Source organism: Acromyrmex echinatior, chromosome 14 (genome assembly GCF_024713525.1).
Source record: "Acromyrmex echinatior isolate Ae372 chromosome 14, ASM2471352v2, whole genome shotgun sequence".
NCBI classification, from domain to species: domain Eukaryota; kingdom Metazoa; phylum Arthropoda; class Insecta; order Hymenoptera; family Formicidae; genus Acromyrmex; species Acromyrmex echinatior.
The window spans coordinates 6,414,801-6,440,884 of record NC_141865.1 but is presented as its reverse complement, the minus strand read 5'-3'; the positions used below and the strand labels follow the sequence as shown (position 1 = coordinate 6,440,884).

The 26,084-nt window shown below is 32.4% G+C and overlaps 2 protein-coding genes across 7 annotated transcripts in view; one reads left to right on the top strand and one right to left on the bottom strand.

Moving 5' to 3' along the window:
- Positions 1-154: 154 nt before the first annotated feature.
- cn (Kynurenine 3-monooxygenase cn) lies at positions 155-5,499 on the bottom strand. Its single transcript, XM_011063595.2, has 11 exons — positions 4,615-5,499; positions 4,473-4,542; positions 3,952-4,142; positions 3,814-3,862; positions 3,062-3,149; positions 2,815-2,986; positions 1,492-1,743; positions 1,323-1,412; positions 608-748; positions 366-527; positions 155-300 (listed from the first exon to the last, which is right to left on the bottom strand). The coding sequence occupies exons 1-11, from the start codon at positions 4,663-4,665 to the stop codon at positions 220-222; spliced, it is 1,347 nt and encodes a 448-aa protein (XP_011061897.1). The 5' UTR covers positions 4,666-5,499; the 3' UTR covers positions 155-219.
- A 13-nt stretch (positions 5,500-5,512) lies between these two features.
- The window catches only part of hlk (hulk), a 37,395-nt gene continuing 16,823 nt past the window's right edge, over positions 5,513-26,084 (top strand). The window contains exons 1-16 of one of the 6 annotated variants that reach the window (XM_087413534.1): positions 5,520-5,877; positions 16,367-16,549; positions 16,998-17,138; positions 18,836-18,871; positions 20,117-20,299; positions 20,638-20,781; positions 20,862-21,044; positions 21,206-21,337; positions 21,414-21,728; positions 21,854-22,036; positions 22,131-22,262; positions 22,381-22,695; positions 23,069-23,398; positions 23,691-24,011; positions 24,599-24,781; positions 25,237-25,287. In XM_087413534.1, coding sequence (XP_087269660.1) covers positions 5,550-5,877; positions 16,367-16,549; positions 16,998-17,138; positions 18,836-18,871; positions 20,117-20,299; positions 20,638-20,781; positions 20,862-21,044; positions 21,206-21,337; positions 21,414-21,728; positions 21,854-22,036; positions 22,131-22,262; positions 22,381-22,695; positions 23,069-23,398; positions 23,691-24,011; positions 24,599-24,781; positions 25,237-25,287 — 3,160 coding nt within the window. In that variant the 5' untranslated portion in view covers positions 5,520-5,549. Of the gene's footprint in view, positions 5,878-16,366; positions 16,550-16,997; positions 17,139-18,835; positions 18,872-20,116; positions 20,300-20,624; positions 20,782-20,861; positions 21,045-21,205; positions 21,338-21,413; positions 21,729-21,853; positions 22,037-22,130; positions 22,263-22,380; positions 22,696-23,068; positions 23,399-23,690; positions 24,012-24,598; positions 24,782-25,236; positions 25,288-26,084 lie in introns of those variants that run through there. The other 5 variants (XM_087413529.1, XM_087413531.1, XM_087413530.1 and 2 more) reach the window with 5 other exon arrangements.

The following is a 26,084-nucleotide window of genomic DNA, read 5'->3' as shown; positions in this document are numbered from 1 at the left end:
GAATTGTATTAATAATATTAATTATTAGAATTATATTAATTGAATTTAAATTATATATAAATTGAATAATTTATAGTTATTAGTAAGCGCCATCTTATTCTACATAAAAATTTATATGAGATACTTAAATACGTAGAAATACTTCTTATAAAAATTAGTTATTAATTACGTTATCCGTATCATAAATTAACAATTGGTAATATTTGGCAACGATTAAATTCACATTCCATTTCGTAAAAAAGGAATAGTCAAGACAGCAAAAATAAAAAATGTGAGATAAAAAAGACTCATTCTCAATACCTGTAATATAAGAGATAATTTTTGTAGCTGCATGCATTTTATCACTTGTTATATCTTATCCATACCTTATCCTGCCATTCTTTGTGCGCTATGCATTCACGAAAACTCATGCGAGTAAACTGCACGGCGAAATAAAGTGGTATCCAGAAATTGGGAACAAGGGTAAATAAAACTTTGTCTAAGAACTTTCGAAAAAGAAAAGATTTTTTCGTCACTAAATCTCTCATCTGAAAGATAAAAACTAATTTTGAATCAACAATACATGAGTATCTGAAAACAATAGTAGATAAATTTGATTAATGTGTACCTCTGTATAATTATACATTGCGAGATCACATATTGCGTGCCCATTGTCGCATCGTAATTCCGAAAATTTTGGCAGAATTTTTGCGAAGTTTGAATTGTAGCGTTCCATTAATTCATCGAGCACTAGAATATCTTCGAATCCCTAACGTAATAAAATGGAAATGATCATAACATCAAATTCTATTACTTCCCCAGCAATGTGTAACATTGCTGCAATTTTTGTGCTGTTGGAGATGGTAACATATCGCTTCCTTACTTCAAAAATGATATAATTCAAAAAACGCAATTTTTTTATTACCATAAATAATAATATTTAATTAAATGAACATTATTCTGTCAATCATTAAAAATACACTAACAGAATTTCATAAAAACATCATTATTCAACGATTTTCAAAAATTATTACGATTTAAAAAAAAGTGGTTTAAAGAAATCGCTAAAATTCAAAAAAAGATAATTTTTTTTTAAAATTGTAAAACAGAAATGTAATATTTATCTTAAGAATATATTTTATTCACAGATTTTATTTAATTAATCAGTAATTTTCTATCATTTTAAAAATTAATTTTTGAGTTATTGTATCACTTTTAAAGTAAAAAAGCGATAGCTTTTAATGAACTTTGTTGGGATGAATAATAGTTAATATATTCTATTTTTTTTTTGCAAATGTCGCGAAGTAATTTAGTCCTCAAATCAATTCGATAAAGTAACTTACAGTATTCATTCCTTGAGCATAGAAAGGCACCATAGCGTGAGCGGCGTCTCCAACTATAACAGCAGTTTTCCCAACATGATAAGGTTTACACTGTAAAATGCAAGAAGTTAAATCATACTAAAATCTAACAAATCGAGCGATCGCAGAATATAATAAAATTAAAATTAACCTTAATTGATATTAAAGTTTGCGGTTCTTTTTCGAAAAATTGCTCCACTAGTTTCTTCTCACCGATCAATCGCAGAAGATCTGGAAAATGCTCAGTGTAAAAGCTCAATAATGCCTCGCGCCTCTTCAGTTTTTCAAACACACAAAACGGAGCGAACAAGTTGCCAGTAAATGTGTAATCCTCATTCGGAAGGCTGGTCATCATAAAGTCGCCACGTGGCCAAATATGAAGATTGTTACCGCTCATCGCAAACTTCAAAGATAATAAAAAGTTTAAATAAATCCATACAGGGCTAATAAGAATTAGACGCAATTAATGATGCATAAATATAATACAAATATATATTTAAATCATTACATCAAACATACAAACGTTTGGAATCCATGTGATAAGAAGGTTCAGGTTTATTTGAAATAATCAATCTATATAAAATAAAACTAATGTAATTATTCACAATAGCTTTCAATTAATTGACGAACTTAAAAATCCTATTATTGATGACATATTTTTATTTTTCTTGATCTTATCTCTCTTTTTATGAATATTTCTATTGATTTAGCTGATGATAGTGCTCTAAGAAGATAAAATTTCATTTCAGAAAAAGATATTGTCCTGAAAGATGAATTTATTACAGCACTAAAAATGATTCTTGACTCTACATATTTTTCTTTTAACAGTACAATCTGTAAACATAATTTTAGGACACCTATGAGGCCATAATTTTAGGACACCTGTGACACCTCATCGTTATCATCTATTATAGCAGATTAAATGATGTGTGATTTTGAGAAAAAAATTTTTGAGACATTGGGTATCTTAGTTGTTTTATGTAAGATATGGATATGTATGATATTAATTCTAATTCTGTTTGGTTGTTTTCGTTATATTATAATTTAATTACAAACTATGTTTGAAAAAAATTAATTAAAAACGCGACGCTTCTTTCATATCATAAAATCTGATAATTTTGATCCAGTTGAAACTTCGGCCTAAATTTTAAAAAATGTGTAACAACATACATATTCAACATTAGGATGTAAGTCTTAAAACGTTTTTGACTTTCTGTAAACTAGATAGAGTGTAACATATTCCAGCAAGTAAACTTCTATAACTTTTTAAAAAATACTGCAAGTTGCCATTTTGTGTTAAATGGAATTATGATGTTGTCAATCGTATTAAACTCATATATTTATGAAATATAGCAAGGAGTATGAGATACTCTATATATAGCTTCATATTGAATTTTTCTACCTGGACCATGGAAAATATTTTTAAGATTTTCTTATGTTTCGATTTTGGGCGAAAACTATCCATTTTACTCACTTTATTGTGTTCTTTACACGGCACAGATAGTTCCACGTATCCATGTTCGATATATGTTTGAGCGCAATTAAAGAGCGGCCTCCTAGCCATAATTTTTCGTACTGTCGAATGCGCGCCATCAGCACCAATTATCAAATCAGCTTCCACATCTTCCGTTGCCCCCGTATTAGTACTAAAGATAAGAAACTAATTAAATAGGACAAAATATAATACTGATTTCCGATAACAATATTATTCACTCACTCACTTTAAGAACTTTATCTTTCCTTTCTCCAAATCAGCTTCTACGAGCTTTCTGTTGAAATTGAGTTGTACTTGCGGATATTTTTCCGCAGCTATTAATTAAATATAATCACAATAAAATAAGATTTATATAAATTTTAAATTAGATTTTATATTAGATTAGTTATCTGATATCGCGAAAAAAATCTACGTTAATAGAAAGTGGGTACTGCGAGTAAAATAATACGTGTGAATTTTTGCGGCTTCGCACACGACAACGTCATCGAATATCACATAGGAGTAAAACTTTTTTTAACTACATCATCCCGCATTCAATCTCATATTCCTTTCACTTACTTACAATATGATTAATATGACATTTATTTTAAATAAACAACAAATTGATTTTTTGCCCAAGTATCGAATATGTGAGGACCTTAACTTTTAAAAAAATCAATTTAAAAAAATTAAGAATACCTTTTTTTAATTATATTGTCACATAAATTATTTATCTCAACAATAATTATATAATCATTAAAAGTTACATAAGTTTAGAGTAGAGAAAACGTACTATTAATTCTCAAATAGAGTTTGTTTTAAAATGTGGAATTTATATTTTATCTTATGTATCTATTTTATTTCTTTTTTTATTTATTTTTAGAATCAACTCTTCCTCTTTAAATGAACATTACTAATAATAAACTTACAAGTTCAGCATTGTTATAGTAAATGATTTTAATTTGATTTATGTCAAACAATATAAAAAAAGGAACATACCGTCCAATAAAACCACGTTGAGATATCGTCTATTGATGGAGTAAATGCACTGCATAATAAAAAATTAACTCATGTAAACATTCAAACGATAAACAAAATTATATGTACAGAAGATAATTCGAAATAGTAAAGACACACATTTCCTTTGACGCTGTCATAAAGAACTTCTTTCAAATTGCCGTCTTTATCGTGGAGCATTCTTCCGCGCATACAAGTACCATGACATTTTACCAAAATATTTTCGAGACCAATTGCTTTTAAAGCTTCTCTGCCACGGAATGACAGTGCCAGATTAATACTTTGACCACGCGACTTTTCCATTCGTATATCTAAACATATAAAGACTCAAAATCGATTATTTATTTAAGATATTATTATCAGTATGATTTTAGAATAAAGTGTTGATAAATTGATAATTATTTCCTAAAGCATTTAAAAAGTAATATCTCAAAATTTCTTAATTATTTTTTTAATGCTTTAGGAAATAATTATTAATTTATCAACTTTATTCTTGCTTATTCTAAGCAAATATCGTTTACATTGATGACATCTATTTATGTTAAAGAATAAAATTAGTACAAACTTCTAAGAGTAATAAGTCACGAGACGAGCAAGTTAAAAGCGCTAAAACTCGAATATAATTTTTTTATGTTTTTTACCTGATCGATATTCATAAATGACTACTTGATGATCCCTTTTAGCGAGAAAACAAGCGGCTAATGCTCCAACCTGCAATAGCTTCTTTTTTTTAATTTACCGTTCTTTTACATCAAAATCGAGAAATAAAAATATTTTACGCACCAAACCACCTCCGACAATGGCAATACATGACTTCCCTTCCACTTCTGTCATAGCTGTTCTGTTGTGTCGAGGTTACTGATCAACTGTAGCAAACTGTCCCCGTATATATAACGTAATTGTCCCCGTAACTGTATCCATATATATATATGTACATTCTCGCACGCTACATATTCGATGTTTGAACCGATATCTTATAGAGTAAAAGAGGGTAATTTTTTTTTAAGTTAACAGAAATTTTGAAATTGTATAAAACTTAAGATCCACAGTGTAATTAACATGTGCAAAACATGCACTATTAGTGCAATAATGTATATTTTGTATATTCACATGCTCGTATTTTATTAACGTATCATTACTAGTTTAGACTCTACAAAAATAAACGCGACATTCTCGTGAACTTTGTATAAAAAGAGCAATTCTTAATTGCTTATATCTCATTGTCAGTATTGAAACGGTCAATCTCATTGTAATTGCACAAGCATGTCAATCTTCCAGAACAATTTAATTTCAAGAAATTCTGACTGTCTAATTCGTCGTTTCTAATTCATAAGTTAATAATACCTATTGTAATTATTATTGTGCACCCTCCATATAGCACAGATCTCAAAAGAACGTTCTGTGAGAACGTTCCCAAGAAGATCTCTCTGAGATAGAATGTACTATAAAAGGCATTACTACCTTTTTATGCTGCAACCGAAATAGTAAAAAGCTTTGTTTCTGTTAAATAAAAAATTCACTCCATTATGAATTATTGCAACAAAGAATAGACACAAAGTGGAACTATAAGTAAATACAACACGGCGACGTCATCTTAATCATCGTCGTCGCCATCGTCTTCGTCTTCGGCTTCGTCTTCGTCGTTCCTAACACCGTTCCCCTGTGTGGCCGACGTCCGAAAATTCAAAAATAGCCGATGTGAGACAGTCAGTGCGGCGATGTCGACAGCGAACGACGGTTCGGCGGTACGGTTCGGCCGATGGTGGTGGTGCTGGCGGAGAAGAAGGCGGAGTACTACGACCCGCGGCCTTACAATGCCGACGACGATGTACCACCCGAGGACAATCATCCTTCTGAGCGTACTGGCGTTAATCTCGGTCCTCCTTGGTCACGTTGACGCCGCCGCAAGGACAAAAGCCGAAGAGTCGGCCTCGTCCCGCGGCTCGGCCGGCAGGCAGAAGGAGGCCGAGCCGGTGATCGAGGAAGTCACTGCCAAGCAACTCGAACGGCTCCTCAACGAGAAGGACTTTGTTGCCGTGTATTGGTGTAAGTGTTCTATCAATCGTGTAACGATCCTTCGATCGTTTGATCTTATCACAAATTATAGTGTGATCTTGAATTATAAACAAGCCCTCTATCTAGAGCAGGGTTGAACGCGACAACAGGTACGACGCAACTCTTAAATTTATGATACGAGGATGAAACATTTTAAATATAAACGTCTACGAAAAAACTGTTTATCCTTTTTTAAAAATGTTACGTTTCTAATATAAAAAATTGTCATATGTCAATCATTTCAACTAATGAATGTTAAGATGATCTCTCTCGACATGGATATTTTTTTTATCTCCACATGATAATGGATTTTCGAGATCCTTAAATCGAAATTTAATTCGAAACTTCATTTTTCTCAAAATCATACTCATGAAATAGCGCGAACATTTAATTGTCTTATTTTTTATTTACGCAATTATACATATTTGCGTAGGAAAAAATCGTGCATGTATTTCATAACGTATAAAAATTGTAATGAGAATTTTTCTCTAAGTGAATAATAAGTATAGATGTTACGACTGCTATGCTTGATGGAATATAATATATAAATGCTTCATTTAAACACATACAAGAAAATGATATTTATAAAATGATGTAAATGATATATGTAAAATGCAGGCAACAGTGATAAATGGATTATGATAAACATGAAAAGCATCAGCAAAGCTAGATGTTGAAGAAATCTTAGCTTGGAACGTTATATTGAAATATCCGTAAATTATTTATGTAAATCATTAATATAAATTCTTACCAAGTTTTGTAAGAATGAAAAAAGTATGGCTACTGAATTATTGGCTTTAAATAGAACAATATTTTAAATTTCTATCTTTGTAAAACTGTGTTACTCTACCACCTTTACATCGTTTTCGTGTGGTTTTATGATTTTTTTCATTTCTTATCATATTAGGCTCATTTATTTTGGTTAATTGTAATAATAAAAATGTATTAAAATACTATTCGAATTCTTGTTAACATATTTATTATATAACGCGAGTGTGGGTGTTGATGAAAGCTACAGTTAGAGTTACGGAATACTGTTCGCCATTAAGACTGTTCTATATGTAGCAAAAGAAATAATAATTTTTTAGAATGACCGCGGGAAATTTATTTATAAATAGTTATCATTTTTATTTATACGTTTTTATCTTTAAAAACAAATATTAAAAATTTATCGCATAAAATATATCGATGATATTAATAAAAAGTGTCGTACACTGCATTTTTTGCAGTGGGGAAAAAATGTGACAGTTTTTTTTTTTTTTTTTCAAAACATATATTAAAATTTATATTGCTTCCAAAAAATAAAGTTTTATTCCGTATTAATTTAATATTCTTTTCAATTTTATCTCTTTCTTTCTCTCTCTCTCTTCAGAAAGATGATTGTATGACTAAGCCTTTTGTTAAGTTATAGTTCACGATACTTTAATCGATATACACGTTTTATGAACGATAGTTCTACTGCCGCAAATTACCCTCACGTGAGAATTAACAGGTACTAAATCTACTTCTTCTGCCAAGTGCTACGACCGCTCAGTAGGACGGCCTGTCTCGAGGTGGCCTCCCGAGTTTGCTAATCTAGCAACCTAATGCCGCGCGCGAAACGCTTCATTTAATTTAAGCAGTAGACGACCTTTCTCGCCAATCATCCGTAGAAGAATATCTGAATTAATTGGACGACTTTGTTTCTTTTTTAAATGTATTGAGATATTGAATTGCACTATATGCTGAATATACCGAAGGTCACATCTCGCATGGCAATCAGCCAAAATATATCCTTGTGTATGCATTTCAGAGCTCCCCAAAGATAATTGATGTAACACAATCCTTCCTTTTTTTCAATAGACGAGACAAATATCGGGTTTCCCTGCATTTTTTTTTATAAGATAAATATAGAATTACACATCTGTGAAATTCAATACGTAAATGTGCGTGTGATGTGTGTCAATATATCCGATATGTCCCTTATGGTATTTAAAAATATATTCACAGGGTGAGCTTCAACAGGATGTTTTAAAAAGACGCATTAATTCAGATTTGTATACATCTCCGGATTTCGTGATAGGAGGGAGACCAATTACGAGTCTTTGCTTGTAGAGCAATCCAGGAAACACATATAGCGAGAACTGACTCATTAGTGTGACGCATAACGAGATGCGGAAGCGCACGAGCGACGATCACAGAGATTCAGCCATGATCTGATTTGTCGAATTCACTTAAGACTCGCGTGTAATATTAATTTAAATTAATTCAATTTATATTAAATAAATGTAATAATTCATATTAAAATAAATGTAATATAATAATATTTTTCAACATGTCAAACATTGTACAATTAAATGTCTGATACATTAATATATGATTTTGAGCGAGACAATTAATTTTGCGAAATTGCTGAGGATTAATACACTATATTTGTATATTATATTCAAATTTCACACACGTCTCGGAGAAATCGATCATCGTGACTTCGAAAAGATGATAACTGAAAACTGAAAAGGAATGAAGGACATTATGGAAATAATAAGTTTGCAAGTGCATATCTCGCAGGGAGTAAGGTTTTCCGGAGCGAGATAAAATTTCTGACAACCTGTTCACGCGTTTGCATTGCATATCGCCTGAGAGCTCGCATACTTACCGTGATTTTCTCTTGAATCATCTTTTCGTAATACCGAGTGATATAATCGACCCCAGATTTTCGGTCGCAAACGCACCAACATGCATCGTGCCACGAACGTGCGGTAAGCATGAGAAGTTTACTTTTACCGCGTCGACTCAAAATACATTGTCACGAAATCCTATTTCACCGTAACTTTAGCCGCACGGAAGCAAGATGAAGACAGCATTACACCTAATCTTTTTAAGTTAATGCGCGCGGTGTATAGTAGAGACATTTGTTGTGCAAAGTCAAAGGAAGTTCTTATTCAAGTAGAGACGTCAAAATGACTCCAAAATGGAAGTCCAGAAGTCACTTTGACTTTTTGTTCCGCTCGGGTGTTCTTCAATGTTTTTTCCTCCGTGATTTTCCTTTTAGTCTGGATTTAATAGAGACATTAAAGTGCAAAACGCGTCCTGAAATTTAAGATTGATCGACCGAATCGAAGGAAGATCGTCAAAAGATCCGCCCGTCTCTTAAACGTGCTGTAGCAAGGCTGGCGCTCCGGTGGACGCCACTTTTAGCGCACGTTAAAGTTATTTTTGCGCTTATCCCTCTCTTCTTCACGGCTATCGTCCCCGCTGAAAACATAATCCCAGCCACGACGACCACCCTGTGCATTCGATAGATTGCCTTCAGCTCGCGACGTCGCGTAATACGGATCTGTCACCAGCAGCGCGTCGACTTCAATTTCCCTGAAGTTTCGCGAAATGATGCACAGAATCCTATCAGAGCTAACCAGGAGATCCCAGAGGATCCACGAAGGATCCCAGATGATGAGCTGAATCCCGGGCGCTGAACCTATTTCCAGATATATCAGATATCCGGATCTGTCTATTTGACGCTGTCGTACTCGTGCGAATGAAGCTTTTCTCTTTTTCACTTTATCAACCCATGTTTACGTCAGCCTAAGCTAAGAAGCTGAGGACCTGTCAAGTTATTCGAAACATTAATTTATGAATTATTTCTTTCTATGAAAAAAAAGTTTTTATATGATAAAAATTAGAGATACGAAGCGATGATTTCATATAGAAAAGAAGATGTAAAATCTTGATACGAGAATTTTTGGCGTAGAACGAGAAGGAAGGAAGGAAGGAGAACGATTATCGAAAGAGATGTACGATAGAATCGACTGGCGAAGCGTCGGAGGACCCAGACGACGAGCTCTCGCGTCGAACCTATTTCCAGCTGCGGCTGCGTCCTCGCGACTCATGTCGCTGTACGCTCGTGTCGAATTCTTTTCTTCTGGGTTACCGTTTCGAGACTCGTATGTACTCCCTATCCTTTTCTCTTTATCTTGAATCGACGACTTCTTTGTTGTCACCAACAGGTGTAACGAAAAGAGTGAGCTTCCTCACATAATGTATTGCTATTATATCGCCACTTTAACACACTTCTGAAATATTTTTAATAAATATAAGAGAAGGAAGAATAGAAAGAGATAGGATAGTACATCTGTTCTAAAAAAATCTGATATTATTTACGATATTGAGTAATAATTGACTATATGAAATTAGACGTAAGATAAATAAAATAATTTCCATAATAAAAAGTTATTACATTAAATGGGCAGTTTTTGTAGCATGTATAAATTTAGCTGAATACAGATTTGAAAATAATCTTCTTTGGACCACCAAAATAATATTATATGGGATGCTCAAATTAATTATTAGAATGTCAATATTTTTTTGCAGCATTTGTCATCAATGCTTAAACTTTCTACGTTACTTTTATGATCCAACAAAATTATTTTCAGATTTGTGTCGAGCTAAATTTTTAGATACTTTAGCAAAACAGTTTTTTTCATATTTTATGTTACTCGATGAGAGTGAAATTCGGCGCGATGTCTCGTTCGTGTAATAATAACACCGAAAACAGTATCGGCATCTCGAGAGCCCTAGACATCCTTTCGGCCAGAAATCTAAAATTACTCATATCCACTGTGCGGGAGAATGCCTTTTCCGCCTTTGGACGATTCAAATTGGACGATAAATAAGCAAATATTTTTCTCCAAGTTCTCCTTTTTTTGTACTTATGCATAACATTGAGTTATGTGTATTTATGTAAAGTTATAATAACATTGAGATGTGTGTATTTATATAAGGTTTCAATGCTGAAGACCATTATAACAATAATGGTCTTCGAGATATCAGATTTCTTAGTTTGTGTGAATTTCAAAATGTCACGATGTCTTTAAAGCGGTGTGAACATTTCAGACATTTTAAACAACTCAAGCTAAAGAATTTCATGATCACTTCGTTTAAATAACTATGTTATTTACAATTTACGTATAGTTAAATGGACTTTTAAAAAGATGTTTAAATTTAATATTTTGCTTTAATGACTAATAAAAATTTTTTTTCATATAAATCATTTAAGAAAATTCGATATCTTTACTCGATTATAAATTATACATTTCAATTTTACGTTTAATATATATTTCAATATTATGTTACGGTGCAAAATACTGAAAAAAATTAAAAAAGGATTGCTTATCTACTGTCTGATTTGATGTCAAACTGCCTCTTTACGTCATTATGATGTGGAACACTTATTCCGCATGGACACGTGGCCTCGTTTCCGAGAACTGTTGGGTCAATGGATTTAAAAACTACAAATACATGCAAGTGTATTTAAGTTAGAATTTCCTTCATTACTACTTTAAGGGCTATAATTTCAAAGTAAAAAATTACATAAATTTTTTTCTTTATACATATTATAAACAAAAGTAAATTAATTATATACTTTGCAATTGCAACTTTCATGATATGATTTATTTGATAAAATATATTTATAAAGTAATTAAAGAGTCTCTTTTCTTAATTTATGCACTAATCTCTGTAAACTTCGAGCAACTGCCAAATCCATGTTTGCCAAAAATGTAAGGCATCTGAAAATTGTACTCGCTTAATAAAAAAGTTCCAAGCAATATTCACTAAATTGTATGAATGGAAAATATGAATGAAGACGTTCAAAAATATTAACCTATTTCGACGTGTCTAAGAAAGCCTTTTACAATTTTTCGTTATCATAATATATGTGTCTGTAGTATAAAATACATTTTTTAATTATCTTAAAAGTGTGAAATTTCTACAGATCATTTACATTGGAGTTCCTTTTTTTTAAAGTTACGAAATTTGCAATTATGATATATTCGAGGTGTTGTAAACATCAATAACAATTTGAGCTACTCATAGATGACTGTTGCATAAATTTGAAGCAATTCACGAATAGAGCGGAAACATTCTATGCACGTGCGACGATTAATCTTATTCGATTGCGAAGTGTGCTCCCAAACATTTTATCTTCTATTTCTGAGAGAAGGTCATATCGGCAAAATTTATTCAGTAATGGATGTAGACATTTGATTGAGAAGAACGTATAAAAAATGAAAAAATTATAATTAAAATACAATTTCAATAATAATAGATTACATTTTATGAATGAATTGTCAACTTTGGGGATAATTACTATTAATTTATTTAAATAAATTTATTTAAATAACAACAAAATGAAATTATTACACAAATTACGTGATGTAAATAATCCTTGGTAATAAACCTTTTAATATTTTATCGCTATAGTCGCGTTACTTTCTTGAAACAATTTTTAAAATGTATATATATATATATATATATATATATATATATATATCTAATTCTGTATTGGCTGAAGCATATAAAGCGCAGACCAAACTCTGTAGTAATGATTAGTGTAATATATTCCTATGTTTATGCTTCATACCGACAGTCTGTTTCCACATTTACGCCTTGGTTTATTTATATTGTTACTCCACTTTACTAAGTCCACGTCGGGACAAGCTTCGTTATTCCGGCAGAGTTTTGCTGGACTTAAAGCGTGTGTTTTTTGCTACTCTTTTTTAAGAAGAATTTCTCACGTTAATTAAATTTTCTCTATACGTGCTCGACGGAAAATTATAATCTCGATAATCTCGAGCCAAATGTGTATTCTAAAGCAAGACCAGTCCGACTGGAGCGACTCAATTTCATGTATCTTGGTTACTTTACATAATTGTAAATGAGAACATCGCAAACGCCCTTGGCGAAGATATCCGCGGATAACGGCGACGAAGACGAGAAAACGATGTCGACGACGACGACAGTATGGGCGAGGCCGTTCGTTCTTGTATTTTTAGTGGCTCGTAAACTAGGCACTGGCCGTCGTTCGATCTCGTTGTCTCTCTCTTCTTCATGTAGTAGCGACATACATAATCCGAATTAAAGAATCAGATTAATTTTATTTAAAAAAAATTATAATTGTTAAAATTTTGCAAGTGTAATATTAGGATAATATTAGGATACGTAATAGACGAGAATTACTCTGGAAAACCTGAATAGTTCATAGTAATAGAAACATCTGTTTGATATGCTCTAATTTTAGAATAAAATTATTTTAATGAATCAAGTAATGATTGGAACAGTTAATTTCACTAACAGGAAGTAATCGCAGGGTGCCAAATTCGGGGAGTACAGTGGGTGAGCAAACACGTTTGCTTGTTTTCGGGCCAGAAGATGAAATTGCCGCTGAAAGGAGAGATATTCAAAATATACAAAAGATATTAAAGCAGAACCTTCACGAATCAATTCCAGTTATTGATTGCTATCGACATGTTCTGTGAAAATATTTTTTAAAAATAAAATAATTTTTATCATAATCAATGTAACTTTTTAATATAAAATCAGTCATTTTATTATTTTATTATTTCGTTCAAGCATATCATATATACTACAGATTCTCTTGTGATGTTGATTCTATTCGTTTGATTATGTTTATCTTTGGCGTAGAATGCATATTCAATTGAGGTGTGTCCGTCAGTTGGCATCGGATTAGCTTCGGTTGATCGGCCAGGAATCCTAAATATATCTATATTTACAATGTTCAATTCAATCCGCTGTTTAAATGTATGGAATTTCCATATTTTTTCTTCAATAATGAAGAAACCGTATTTGTGATTGTTTCTAATCGAAAAAGATGTAGAAATGGAAATTCCGAGCATTTAAGTAGCGGATTGAACATTAATAAGTAAATATAGATATATTTTGAATCCCTAATCAAAGTTAATTGAAACAAAAAATGCCAACGATGCCAACCAATCGAATATGCATTCTTCCTTAAAGACAAACATAATTTGATCAATTATTCTCGCCCCTTCGTGACAGTTGACGATATGACGATGAGTAAAATAATTCTGAAACTGTACTTGTCTTCTTTAATGGAGAAGAAAATGCGAGAAGTGCCACTTGTTACTTTGCAAAAAAGCTGTATAAGCAATTTCTTATCTATATGTTACATTCGAACAATTCCATACATAATATTCATTTCTTTTGAAGAATAACTCAGTATTTTTAATACGTGTGAATCTCGATCATTGTAGTATCGTCATAAGACATGCCGATATGCGCAAACGATCCCTAACGTCATTTGTATTTTGATCCTTTTTCTCGATAATCTTCTCAGAAAAAGAAAATAAAAAAAAAATGTACGATAAAAAAATGAAAATAGACTTCTTATATAGGACGGTGTATTTATATATTTATTCGCTCGACTTCTTCACGAGTTTTTTTTTCAAAGAATAAGAATCCTGTTTCTAAGTTTATCATAATTATACTCTTAATCTCGACGTGTTTCAGTACAATAATATTCATGATTTCTGACATATTAGGTGGTATTCGTAGTCTGTTCTTATTTTGCTAATACGGCTCTCTGGCTGTTCATAATATCTTAAGACTGTAAGACAGTCTTAAATATAAGATCCAACTATAAATACCAGTCATTAACTAATAGACGATATCGATAGATGATAGTATTGTGTTAATTAAAGGCATGTTTTTCTTTTGTGTTTTTTTCTAATTTGTATTGACTAGTAGACTATCGATAAATTTCTCTTAACTTTCGACTATTACGACAGCAACCAGTGGACACAGTCCAATTTATCTGGCACAGCTTGTCGAAAATTCCTTCGCTGCGTTTCATACATCTCCCTCTCGCTTTACGCTTCTTAGTCAAATCATTCTGCCAACCGTTTCGCGGGGGTGTCCGTTAACCGCATGCTATTACGTTACTCTCAACGATGGCGGAGCAAAGAGATGGACAAAAACGTAGAGAGAGAAAGAAAATGAAAAAACAAGTAGATAAAAAAATGGCGCAAAGATAAAGAAAATAAAAGATGCGGATATGTGATCACGGGAGTAAAGAAGCATAACGGAAAGAAAAGTTACCAGTGAACAAACTGAAAGAGAGAAAGAGAGCGAAAAAGAGAAAGACAGATGGCAAAACTAAGAGCGAGTAAGAAGACAACAGAAATAGAGGGGAAGAGAATCGGAACCACCTCTCCTGTTTCTTCTAGCTCTATTCTAAGGAAGTCGTCACCAAAAATGGCGGGGCGCGCGAAGCGTATATGCGACGATGCGCGTAACATCGTCGCCCGCGCTTTGTTATCGCTTGATATTATCGCAAGACGTAATCAAGGTCTTCGCGCGACGAAACGCAATGATTTTCCCAAGCACAGAAAACTGAGAGAACGGGGAGATGGGACAATATCTCGATGCCTATAGTCGATAATTGTAACCTAACACCTACCGCAGAGACAGTGGTTTGCTCTCTGTACGCTCGAATGAAGCGCAGCCCGCCAAGAATGTACGCAATCTGCCAAGGAACGGGAACGATAAGCGTAAAAATGTGCAAAAACGGGATCGATCTCTTCTTATAGCCATCTGAGGAAGCGAAGCTTATTTAAAATTAGAGTACAAAACATCGTTGTCCACTTAAGCACTACAGCTTTGTCAACCATTTAATTACATTAGTTTATAAGTGTTGAATAATTTTTAGAGTAAGAAAAGAAAACAAACAAAACTTTTTTTTTTAACATATTATAGAGTGCTAAGTTCGAATGTTCCGCTAGAAAAATTCATCGGATCAAATTTTTTAAATAATATGTTAATTTTTAAATATAACATGTCATCTTTCAGATATATATTTTTTATAGCATATCAAGTTTTAAGATACAGTATTTTTTTCCTGAATCATTACGATAAGTGACCAGTAAGACTTCCATCAAGATTTGATAATAATTGAGAAATATTTTCAGTATTGGAACGAAAACGTTTGAAGCGACTATTGATGGATTCTAGGCAGCTCCAAACGATGTGTATACCAATGTACATTATATTAGCAATTATTATACACACACACATACACACACACACACACACACACACACACACACGCACGCGCGCATGCATGCATAATTATCCGTATGCATGTAGGCCAATATTTAGCTAATATGCGGAAAATTGGCATACGTTGGTCATGTCATCTGGAGTCGCCTTAATATATAAAACCGATTCAAAATCGTATAAAAAACAAAAATTAAACGCTCAATACTGCTGAGATTGTTTTCTAATTTCAATAAAACTTCACTGTATTGGAAAAAAATGTTTTTTCTTGTATCTCAAAAATCAGACTTGATGGAAATATTTCTATAAAATTCGGATTCAACGTCAAAAATTACCCTAGAAGTTTTTATATACTTTTGCACAAAATCTTGTAAACTAGTTTATCAATTTATATTCTTTTAATGAATGATGTGTTTCTTGGCAGTTTTAAAAAATTACAATTAAATATTAATTAATACATGTGTGCCCTAATGCACTCTTAACAAAATGTTCTACTAAATGTGCTGTATTATATTTTTATTAAATACCTATATTATATGTAAAATAAATATAAGCATTTTCAATCGATGTCTACTCCGGTTTCTTATTATTTAATATAATTTTCCTAGATCTAGTAGTAATTTGTTTACAGATGCTCGAAGTTGCACCACATGCGACAAAGTCCTGGCCGAACTGGAGAAAATCGACGACGATACAGACCACTTTGGAGTCGACTTTGTCAAAATCAACGATAAACGACTGGCGAAGCAATATGGTATCAAAAACTTTCCGGCTCTTACATATTTCCGCGAAAAAGAACCAATCATATACGATGGTAAGCCAGTATTTAAATACACCTACTTAAACGCATAATAAATATCATTATTAATAATTCGCTAAAATTATGTTAAATTAGTGAGAGCAACAATTGAGAATTTACTAATAAATGAAACTGATAATTATAAAATTTATATAAAATATTATTAGTCACTAAGATCCGTCTTGATTGAATATGGTAAAAAAACATCAAACTATTAATATAATATCAATGTTATAATTTTATACTTAATATAAATGAATATTACACACATTGCATATAACAGCTGTATTAATGAATGTGAAACTATAACATTGATGTTATGTTATTACTTTATGTTTACTGGGACCCTTCTTCACTTATTTGTGTTGAATATTTCTCAGTCGATTTTCACTTAATATTGTTTATATACAAATGTGTTATCGCACAGAGAAAAATATATATATATATATAATTATTTACTTAGGTGACTTGATGGACGAAGAGAATGTACTGGATTTTCTTACGAGTTTAGAAGCTATGGATCTACCAGATCGTATCGAAGAAGTTAATGCAAAAATTCTGTCAAAGATTGTTGAGGAAACGGATTTTGTGGCAGTCCTCTTCTGTAAGTCTTCTGTTTTTCTCTTTATTAAATTAAGTCTTAGCCAAAAACATTCGGAAGATCGAATTATTCGAAATATGTCCAACATTCATCCTTTTATTTTCAATAAATTATCGTGCATGCAAATTTCGCTGTAAAACGTTTCTTAGAAAAGATTCTATGAAATACATATGTGAGATATTTTTTAAAAAATAGTCAAATAAAATAAAATAATTGATTCTAATCAATAATCGAATGTTTTCATCAAATCGTGAAATATATAACTATAAAGAAAAAATTTAATGTAACAAGGAAACATTTTTTCCATAAAAATATTTTTATAAAATATGTAAAACTAATATATTTAAAAATATTGATGATTTTAAATATAAGCTTAAGGATCACAAGATTACTTACGTATGCTTGATCTAAAGTAAAAAAAGATAATTTTGCATCAAATTAGTATGTAGAGTAATTTAAGAAAATTGTTTAACTCACGTAATAAAAACTAAACTAGCAAACAATTGAAATAGCAGAAGAAAATGCAATCAGAGAATGAGAAATACGAAACAAGACAGTTGCTCGCGAGTATGTAATTGAACAGCTGTAATTTACATGCACGGTTGAATAATTTTTTTACTAATGGTAAAGACATGAAAAAAGGATAATTGGTTTCAACTGGCACCTCTGAATTTTTTAGTCTGTGTATTCGTAAGATTTTCTATAGTTCGGCATCCATTCAAAACTAAGTTCTAGGCTAATAATTGTATCAGTCAACATCGAAAAATCAACGGTGCTACAGTGATGTTACGTAATGTACCCTGATCGTCATCCGTGTACCTATCGTCCGTTTAATCTGTTATTGTCCGACGTCTTACTAATCAATTGTGTATGTCACGTTTGCGATGAAATTGTTCGTCACTCTCCGCAGAACACAAACTAACAGTAACATTACATCAATATTATAATTTTCCACTCAATAAAATAAATTTAATATAACACATATTATACTTTATACTTACATTGTTGAGTTAATTATAACATTAATGTAATATTAATATTTGTGTTCTGCGGATCTGTACATAAAATATAAAAATCGCGATTAATTTCCCTGTAAATACGCTACAATTTTAAAATATTGTGTATTCTTGTGTATTCTGCCATATGCACGTTGATCATCATTAAACACAATAAATTAATAAAATGGCAAATTTAATGAGGTGGCTTTCAGATCTTTTGCTATCATTATTACAATCTTAATTATAATTAGATACATATATATCACTATGTACAGTTTCATGTTCCTTGAGTTGCAGTTGTTCTAATTTCATGTATACAGAGAAGGGTCTAAAGAGATACATTTTCTTATCGTTGTTTAATCAACAAACAAATGACTAATGTCTATTATCTGTTTTAATGTTATTAATCTGTTTTAATCTATTATTAATAGCAATCGTTCTCTGTATAAAATATTTACATCAGTTTGTCTATTTTATTTTATCTGTAAAGTTCACCCAATTATTTTTATTGTTTTTGTTTTTTATTATCAATCAAGCTAAAATATCTTATCGCAAAATGGAAATTTTATATCAATAAGGATATAAATTTCGACAATCAGATCTGTCGAAAGTATCCATCCACTTTGCGGTTCGATTACATACAAAATATACTTGTAAATAATACATATATGTGAAAATTTTTGTGTGTGTTGATATGAATAGGTCCAAATACGGAGCGGTGTGCAGGCATCGGTTCTAGTAAGTACATACTTATAAGAAATCGATGTGCTTAATATCTGTGGCACAGTATTCTAGCTTTTTTACACAGTAAAACACACACACACACACACACACACACACATACACACACAGAACAGAGCTATATGCATTCGATATCGGCTGACGCACTAATGAAAGATCACTTTGCTGTTCAATTGCAATTATATACTACCATTGTAATGCTAAATTATTTTTTTCTTAAAACGCCTATTCTTTTATTGCAGCTATATTTGATTATGATGTCAGAAGCGAAGAATTATGGATTTTTTTTCCTGAGATTATTTTTTTCGTTCTTTTTTTTGTAAGGAAGTGATTCTTCGCAAGTGCATCACCCGGAGTGGCGACATTGATATATATTTTCATATAACAATTTTCATTTATTTTTGACTTGTCGATCTGCATGTTTATCGATTATCAAAGTTGATCTATCGCGTTCCTGCAGCACTTCGCTCAAATGTGCGTATACAACGACAGAGGGATGCGAAGAAAAACAGATATCAATGGAGTGGCAAGAATATTTACACTCATTTCACTTTTTATGTACAATTTTTAATATACGATGAATACATTCATGAAATCTTTTAAAAATTATTTTAATAAACTAGAATAATTGATAATAGTTTAAATTGTGTAATTGATAAAGAATCGACTAACATCTCAAGCTTTTTAAGTTTTCTGCCTTTATCATTTATTATTATAGTGCTTTGAACTGTAATTCTTAGCTAATTAAAATATTAGCATTAAATATTTAATTATCATCCGCCTTTAGAACTGTGTATCAATCAGATATAGAATATGTAGAACGCATTATATATATATATATATTTCTGTTTAGAATAAAACAATGCATTAGAGTGAAATTTTGAGAATAATTGTGACTAATCGAATCGTTTCGATATCATTTGTATTTAAGACTATCTAACATATCTAAAGACGGTCATCCCCATTATTTAAAAAAATGGAATATTTTATGAAGTTTTTCGATAACATGGCAAAATTTTATAATTTATGTATTTTCTATTTGTTTAGTAATTATTGACTGATATTGGATATGAGTGATCTAAGAATAAAATAAAATTCAATTAAACTAGCATAAGTTTTTAATTTTATATTTATGGAAAAAACGCTATATATGTGAACGGAATAAAACGCTCGAGAGAATGGCGTTGATCGTTTAATAACAGAAACACGCAATAATGCATTTTTTTATTTCAAATGGGACAGACAAACCAGACTGCAAAAAGTGTCTCAAGGCCCTACAAGAATTGGAAAACATCGATGACGAAGCCGATCAATTGGGCATTGGCTTCGTAAAGATTGCGGACGAGGAGTTGGCAGATGAGTATAATCTCGGTCCTCTCCCAGTTCTTGTATATTATAGGCATCAAATTCCAATTATTTACGAACGTAAGTACAATAGAACAAGAATAATATATGACATATGCGTTGCAGCATTTAAATGATTGAAATTATGCAATATACAATTTTAATTATTTAAACGCTAATTAGAATTAAGATAATTTTGTGATATTTACGTTAATTTCTTTAAGAAAACGAATCAGAATATTTCTATTACAGTAATAGTACATAATGTCTTACAACAATTTAGTGAAACTATACACAATTCGATGGTTAACGATTGAGTGACTATCACAAATTTTCTATGTCGCTAAAGTATTTTACTTTATCCTTTAATTATATGAAGCAATACAGAGATGAAATTAACTCGCAGTACGTGCTCTTAGATGAGTTGAGTAGAGAAGAAGACGTGCTGGAATGGCTGGTAGCGAACAAGAGCACGGGAGATGAAGAGGATGTTATCGAAGATGTTACCGCCAAAACGTTAAACACACTAATTGGAAACATTGACAATTTAGTCGTTCTGTTCTGTTCGTATCTTTTTGATCATTTTGTCAGTCTCATCTGTCTTAGCTTTATCTTGCTTTGTAATATGCCCTCGTGCTTGTAGATGATCACGGTGATGAAGACTCTATGCAGGTCCTAAATGAGCTAGAAAAGATCGACGACGATTGTGATAAGCACGGTATTCAGTTCGTGAAGATCGACGACGAAAAGGCTGCGGAAGAATTCGGAATCGACGATTTACCGGCGATCGTCTATTTCGAGAAGCAGATCCCGAATGTTTACGACGGTGGGTAGGTGAATCGCACATACTGAGCGAAACGGTAATATAAATAATATCAAAAATAAAATCACAAAAAAGATCGTATTGATTCTAGACTAATAAAAGAAAAAGTTTGTAAATTATTTATGTAGATTAATTCATTCAGAAAAATAACACAATAATTGCAGGAGATATAGAAGATGAGGACGAAATTTTGGAATGGCTGTTGTCGCAACTCGAAAAAGACGAGATAGAAGACGTCACTGATGAGATGCTGGATCGTCTCATCAAAGATGGGAAAACTATAGCTGTATTGTTTTGTAAGTAGCTTTTGTAAATTAATAGATGAATATTAGATTTAAATAATATTAAAACGTATTTATTACGATAACGCAGACGATAATAACGATCGGAAATCTCAAAGAGTTCTCAATGAATTGGAGAACATCGACGATGAATGCGATCAGCTTGGCGTAACTTTTGTGAAGATCGACAATGCGGAAGAGGCTAAGGAATACGGCATTCAAAAAATACCTACAATGCTTTACTTTGAAAAGGGTATTCCGATGGTGTATGAAGGCAACCTCGAAGATGAGGAGAAAGTGCTCAAATGGTTGGAGCAGCAGCAAAAGGCTGACCAGATCGAGGACGTTACCGACGAAATGCTTGACATGGTTATAGACAAGATGCAGCACGTAGCCGTTCTCTTTTGTCAGTAACACACTTCTAGAGCTTCTTTCTTCTCTACCTGATAATTGAAAATTGCATTATTGTTATTTTCAATTGTCGATATATGCTGACATAATTATTGATATGATTTTATCATTACTATGTAGATGACAAAGATCAGAAGAAGAGCCAAAAGGTGTTAAGTGAATTAGAGAACATCGATGACGACTGTGATCAGCACAACATAGCCTTCGTGAAGATCAGCGACTTGGATGAGGCAAAAGAATATGGCATAGATTCGCTTCCCACTTTGGTGCTCTTTGAACGAAAGATACCACACATTTACGATGGTTAGTTTTTTGAAAAACTTTCATTTATTTAAAAAAGAAGAATAACTAATAATAGAGAAATGATTAAGAAATTTTTTTCATTTGCGTTTCGCAGGCGATCTCATGAACGAAGATCAGATACTGGGCTGGCTGTTGCATCAGAAAAAACACGCCGAGATCCCGGAAGTAACGGACGAAATGGTCGAAAAGCTCGTAGAGACTTCGCCGTACATAGCAGTCCTGTTTTGTAAGCGATCGATTCGTCTTTCTACCTCCTTTTAACATTCTTCCACTGTTACTTGTTAGGTAGGTGCTGTTATATGGTCGCAAGTGAGAGCGACCAGCGAATTAATTCTTTTCCGTAGACGACAAGGACGATAAGCAAGACATGCGGATCCTGAACGAGTTGGAGAACATAGACGATGACCTGGAAAAGGAGGGAATCATCATTGTTCGCATAGATAACGACGCCGAGGCCAAGGAATACGGTATCGATCATCTCCCAACTCTGGTATATTTCGAAGACAAAATTCCGGCAATATACGAGGGCGATCTACTAAACGAAGACGAAGTCCTCGAATGGCTGATAGAACAGAAGAACAGTGCTACCATCGAAGAGGTCACGGACGAGATACTGACGGATCTCATAGAGGATCATGAATACGTTGTGGTATATTTCAGTAAGCAAACATTTCTCATCAGTATTATCTACAGAAAGTCAAATTAATTATTAATAGCTTCATTGAATTAATTGTATTAGAATTCCTTTTATCCGAACATGTCAAAGGGCAAGACAGATAACTGAATAGTTCAGATAACAAAGGTACACTAATTCTTCCTTTTCCAGTACTTATTAATTCTGATAACAGAAGTTGAAAAAAGAAAATCAAAGTCGTCGAGTTCCTATTATCTGAACAGCAGCTATGATATATTTGGAGCTAAGCAAATTCCATTTGTGTGAACTTTGTTCATATAAATGGAATGCAAATAATGTGGAGTTCTACTATATCCTCTTCGATTGCTTACGACATAATCCGCCAAAAATTGTGACAGGTGGAAGTTGCGACGAAGGAGAAAAATGTGACAATATCCTTGAAGATTTAGAAAATATTGACGACGAGCTGGATGAAACGGGCATTATATTCGTTACTACCGAAGACACCACTACAGCAAAGAAATATGGCATCAGGCATTTTCCAACTCTCGCGTTCTTCCGAAACAAGGATCCGTTGATTTATACTGGCGATCTCGATGACGAAGATGAAGTATTGTCTTGGATTACCGATGAGGACACTTTGGAGATACCAGGAAAAATCGAAGAAGTCAATACTAGAATGCTGGAGAACATTCTCGACGAGAACGATTATGTCGTCGTCTTTTTCTGTATGTCAATCGCAAAATGATCAAATGTATCAAATGTATCATTATATGAAAGGGATGGTTTTACTGAAGTATAAAAATTTAGCTAGATATAGATCTGAAAATAATTTTGTTACAGACAAAATAATTATATAGAATGTTAAAACTTTCTGCAGTATTGTTCATTATGCTGGAATTCTATAATTATTTTGATGGTCCAAAATTATTTTCAAATCTGTATGTAGCTCAATTTTTAAATAGAATATTCAGCAAAACCATTCTTTTCGTGTATAACAATAACAATATTTGCTTATAGATAAAGAAGGCGATAAGAAGAGCCAAAAGATCCTTCAGGAGCTTGAAAACATTGACGATGAGTGCGAAGAGAAGGAGATCGACTTTGTAAAGATTTCCGACGAGGGAATCGAAAAGGAATATGACCTTCCGGGATTACCGGCGTTGGCATTTTATAGACACAAATTCCGACAGATCTATTCGGGCGACATGATGCACGAGGAAGAAATTTTAGAATGGGTCCTCGAACTTCGTACAACAACGCCGGATGTTATCGAGAGCGTCGATAGAAAAACATTACAAGTACTTATCAACGATGTTGAGCATCTCGCCGTGTTCTTTTGTAAGTATAAACTTTTAGCTACTAAATTTATGTATATATAAAAAAAAAGGTGTTTGTATGAGAATATATCTATAATGCATAAAAAACATCCTATATATTTTTATTTATCGATTATTTATGGATATATTATTTATATCTTTTTCGATATATTTGTTTTAAATAACAACTGGCTTAAAATTAGTCAAAAAATTCACAATTAAAACGCACTTAGAGAGTAAAAAGTATTCTAATATATAATAATATAAGATATTATTTTTCTTTTTTATATACGTGAAGTAAAACGCATGTAATGTTTATCTTTTCAAAGATTACATAATTAGAGTTTATAATTCCAAAAATAGCATTTTTTTCTAATAAAAATAATTTCAAAAAATTATAAATTTATATTTTAGTATTCAGAACGCGCTTTTATCGATTTATTTTTGCGCGTCCTTATTTTCGACATTCTATAGTAGATATATACATAATGTGAACTTCATGCTAAATGTACGCTAATGTCATTATAAATACATTCTACGTGCCAAAATTGGCTATTGTGTGTATGTTCTCGAGATCATATATAATAGAAAAATTATAATTTTTAATAGACGATGACAAATGTGAAACCTGCGCGGATATTCTCGAGGAATTAGAAACGATTGACGATGATACTGACAAACACGGTATTCAATTCGTCAAATCAAATGATGCTAAACTGGCGGCTGAAATCGGTGTTTTCTCCTTTCCGGCTCTCGTTTATTACGAGACCGGAGTCCCCATCATGTACGACGGTAAGTACTGAAAGCTTTAATTCTGTTTTTTTATTATCGAGCTTACCCTATCTTCTTCATATAATCCTGGTTTTTTTTTTCACGGAAAAGAAACAAGATTAAATTACCCTTATGCTACGCGTTCTCCCTTTATTAAGTCACTCTTCACCACTTAAAAATAAATTAATTAACGAAAAGATTTCAATGCAACAGAATTAATAATGCAGCGTATTTAGTCCATTTTTAGATCATTTTATGATCAGATTAAAAGTCGCTGACTGCTACTAACTTTTCTTGAAAATTATATCAATATATTATAAATTCGAATCTATATGATCATAATGAAGAGTGACTTAGCGTGTTCCTTTCAGCAATTTCCACGTCGATAAAGCGATAACGCGAAACATGACACCGACAATGATCACGGTGCGTTATCGAAGCTAGCTGATCCTGATACGCGTGTGTGCCTTTTGTAGGTAATCTTAAGAACGAGGACAGAGTTCTGGAATGGCTAATCGAACAGAAAAGTAAGGAGATTTCTAGGATGATGATTATTATTACTGGTGTACTGTTCTTTGTGACGTTAATCTCGGTCGTGACTATACCACCGGGCTACGAGTACAATACTCGCGCTGTGTTGATCACTCCGATCACATTACCACCACGATTACCATGATTGCAATAATGATAAACGATAAAGAAGGAAAAAAACGCAAATGAAACATTCGTCGAATCTAAGGGGATTTCCTGTAATCGTTTATTGCGTTGTATCTCGATTCGCGTAAAAAAGGATTAAAAAAAAGGGTTCGATTCAAAGTTTGAGACGTCACGAAGCTCGGTGAAACGCGATTTTCAACATGCACGCTGGTCATATTATATTCTCACGGTATAATGCATTTAAATCACTCTCGCAAGCTAATCTCACTTATATTTTGCCTTTTTTACTCGCTCTTTCATATTGTTACGTGCTAGTATACAACTACATCGACGCAATAATGCAGAACGTGTCACGTGATGCGTCGTACAAATCTTCCCAAGTCTATCTCGCGAAAGAAAGTATTACGACGTGTCACTGTTGAATTACAAATAACGACTTTATGAATTGCCCAAATATTTGAAGCTTTACATCTTACAGCTTTCGGCGCACTAATAACGGCTATTCTACTTCTTTTTTTATTTCTTTTTTTTTGGACGCGTTTAACAACAAAGCTTTCGTGATTTAAATCAATGTAAAGTATCAAAGTCGCGAATCAATTTGTATTATAAATTGTGGAAACTTGAACTATAAAGCACATTTTTATTTTGAAAAATTGAAGAAAAAAAA

Coding starts and splice junctions, on each gene's coding strand:
- cn (XM_011063595.2), bottom strand. CDS start 4,665: ATGACAGAAGTGGAAGGGAAGTCATGTATTGCCATTGTCGGAGGTGGT. Junction 3,150..3,813: donor CAACGTGGTTTTATTGGACG/GTATGTTCCTTT, acceptor TTTAATTAATAG/CTGCGGAAAAATATCCGCAA. Junction 749..1,322: donor ATGCTCAAGGAATGAATACT/GTAAGTTACTTT, acceptor TTATTACGTTAG/GGATTCGAAGATATTCTAGT.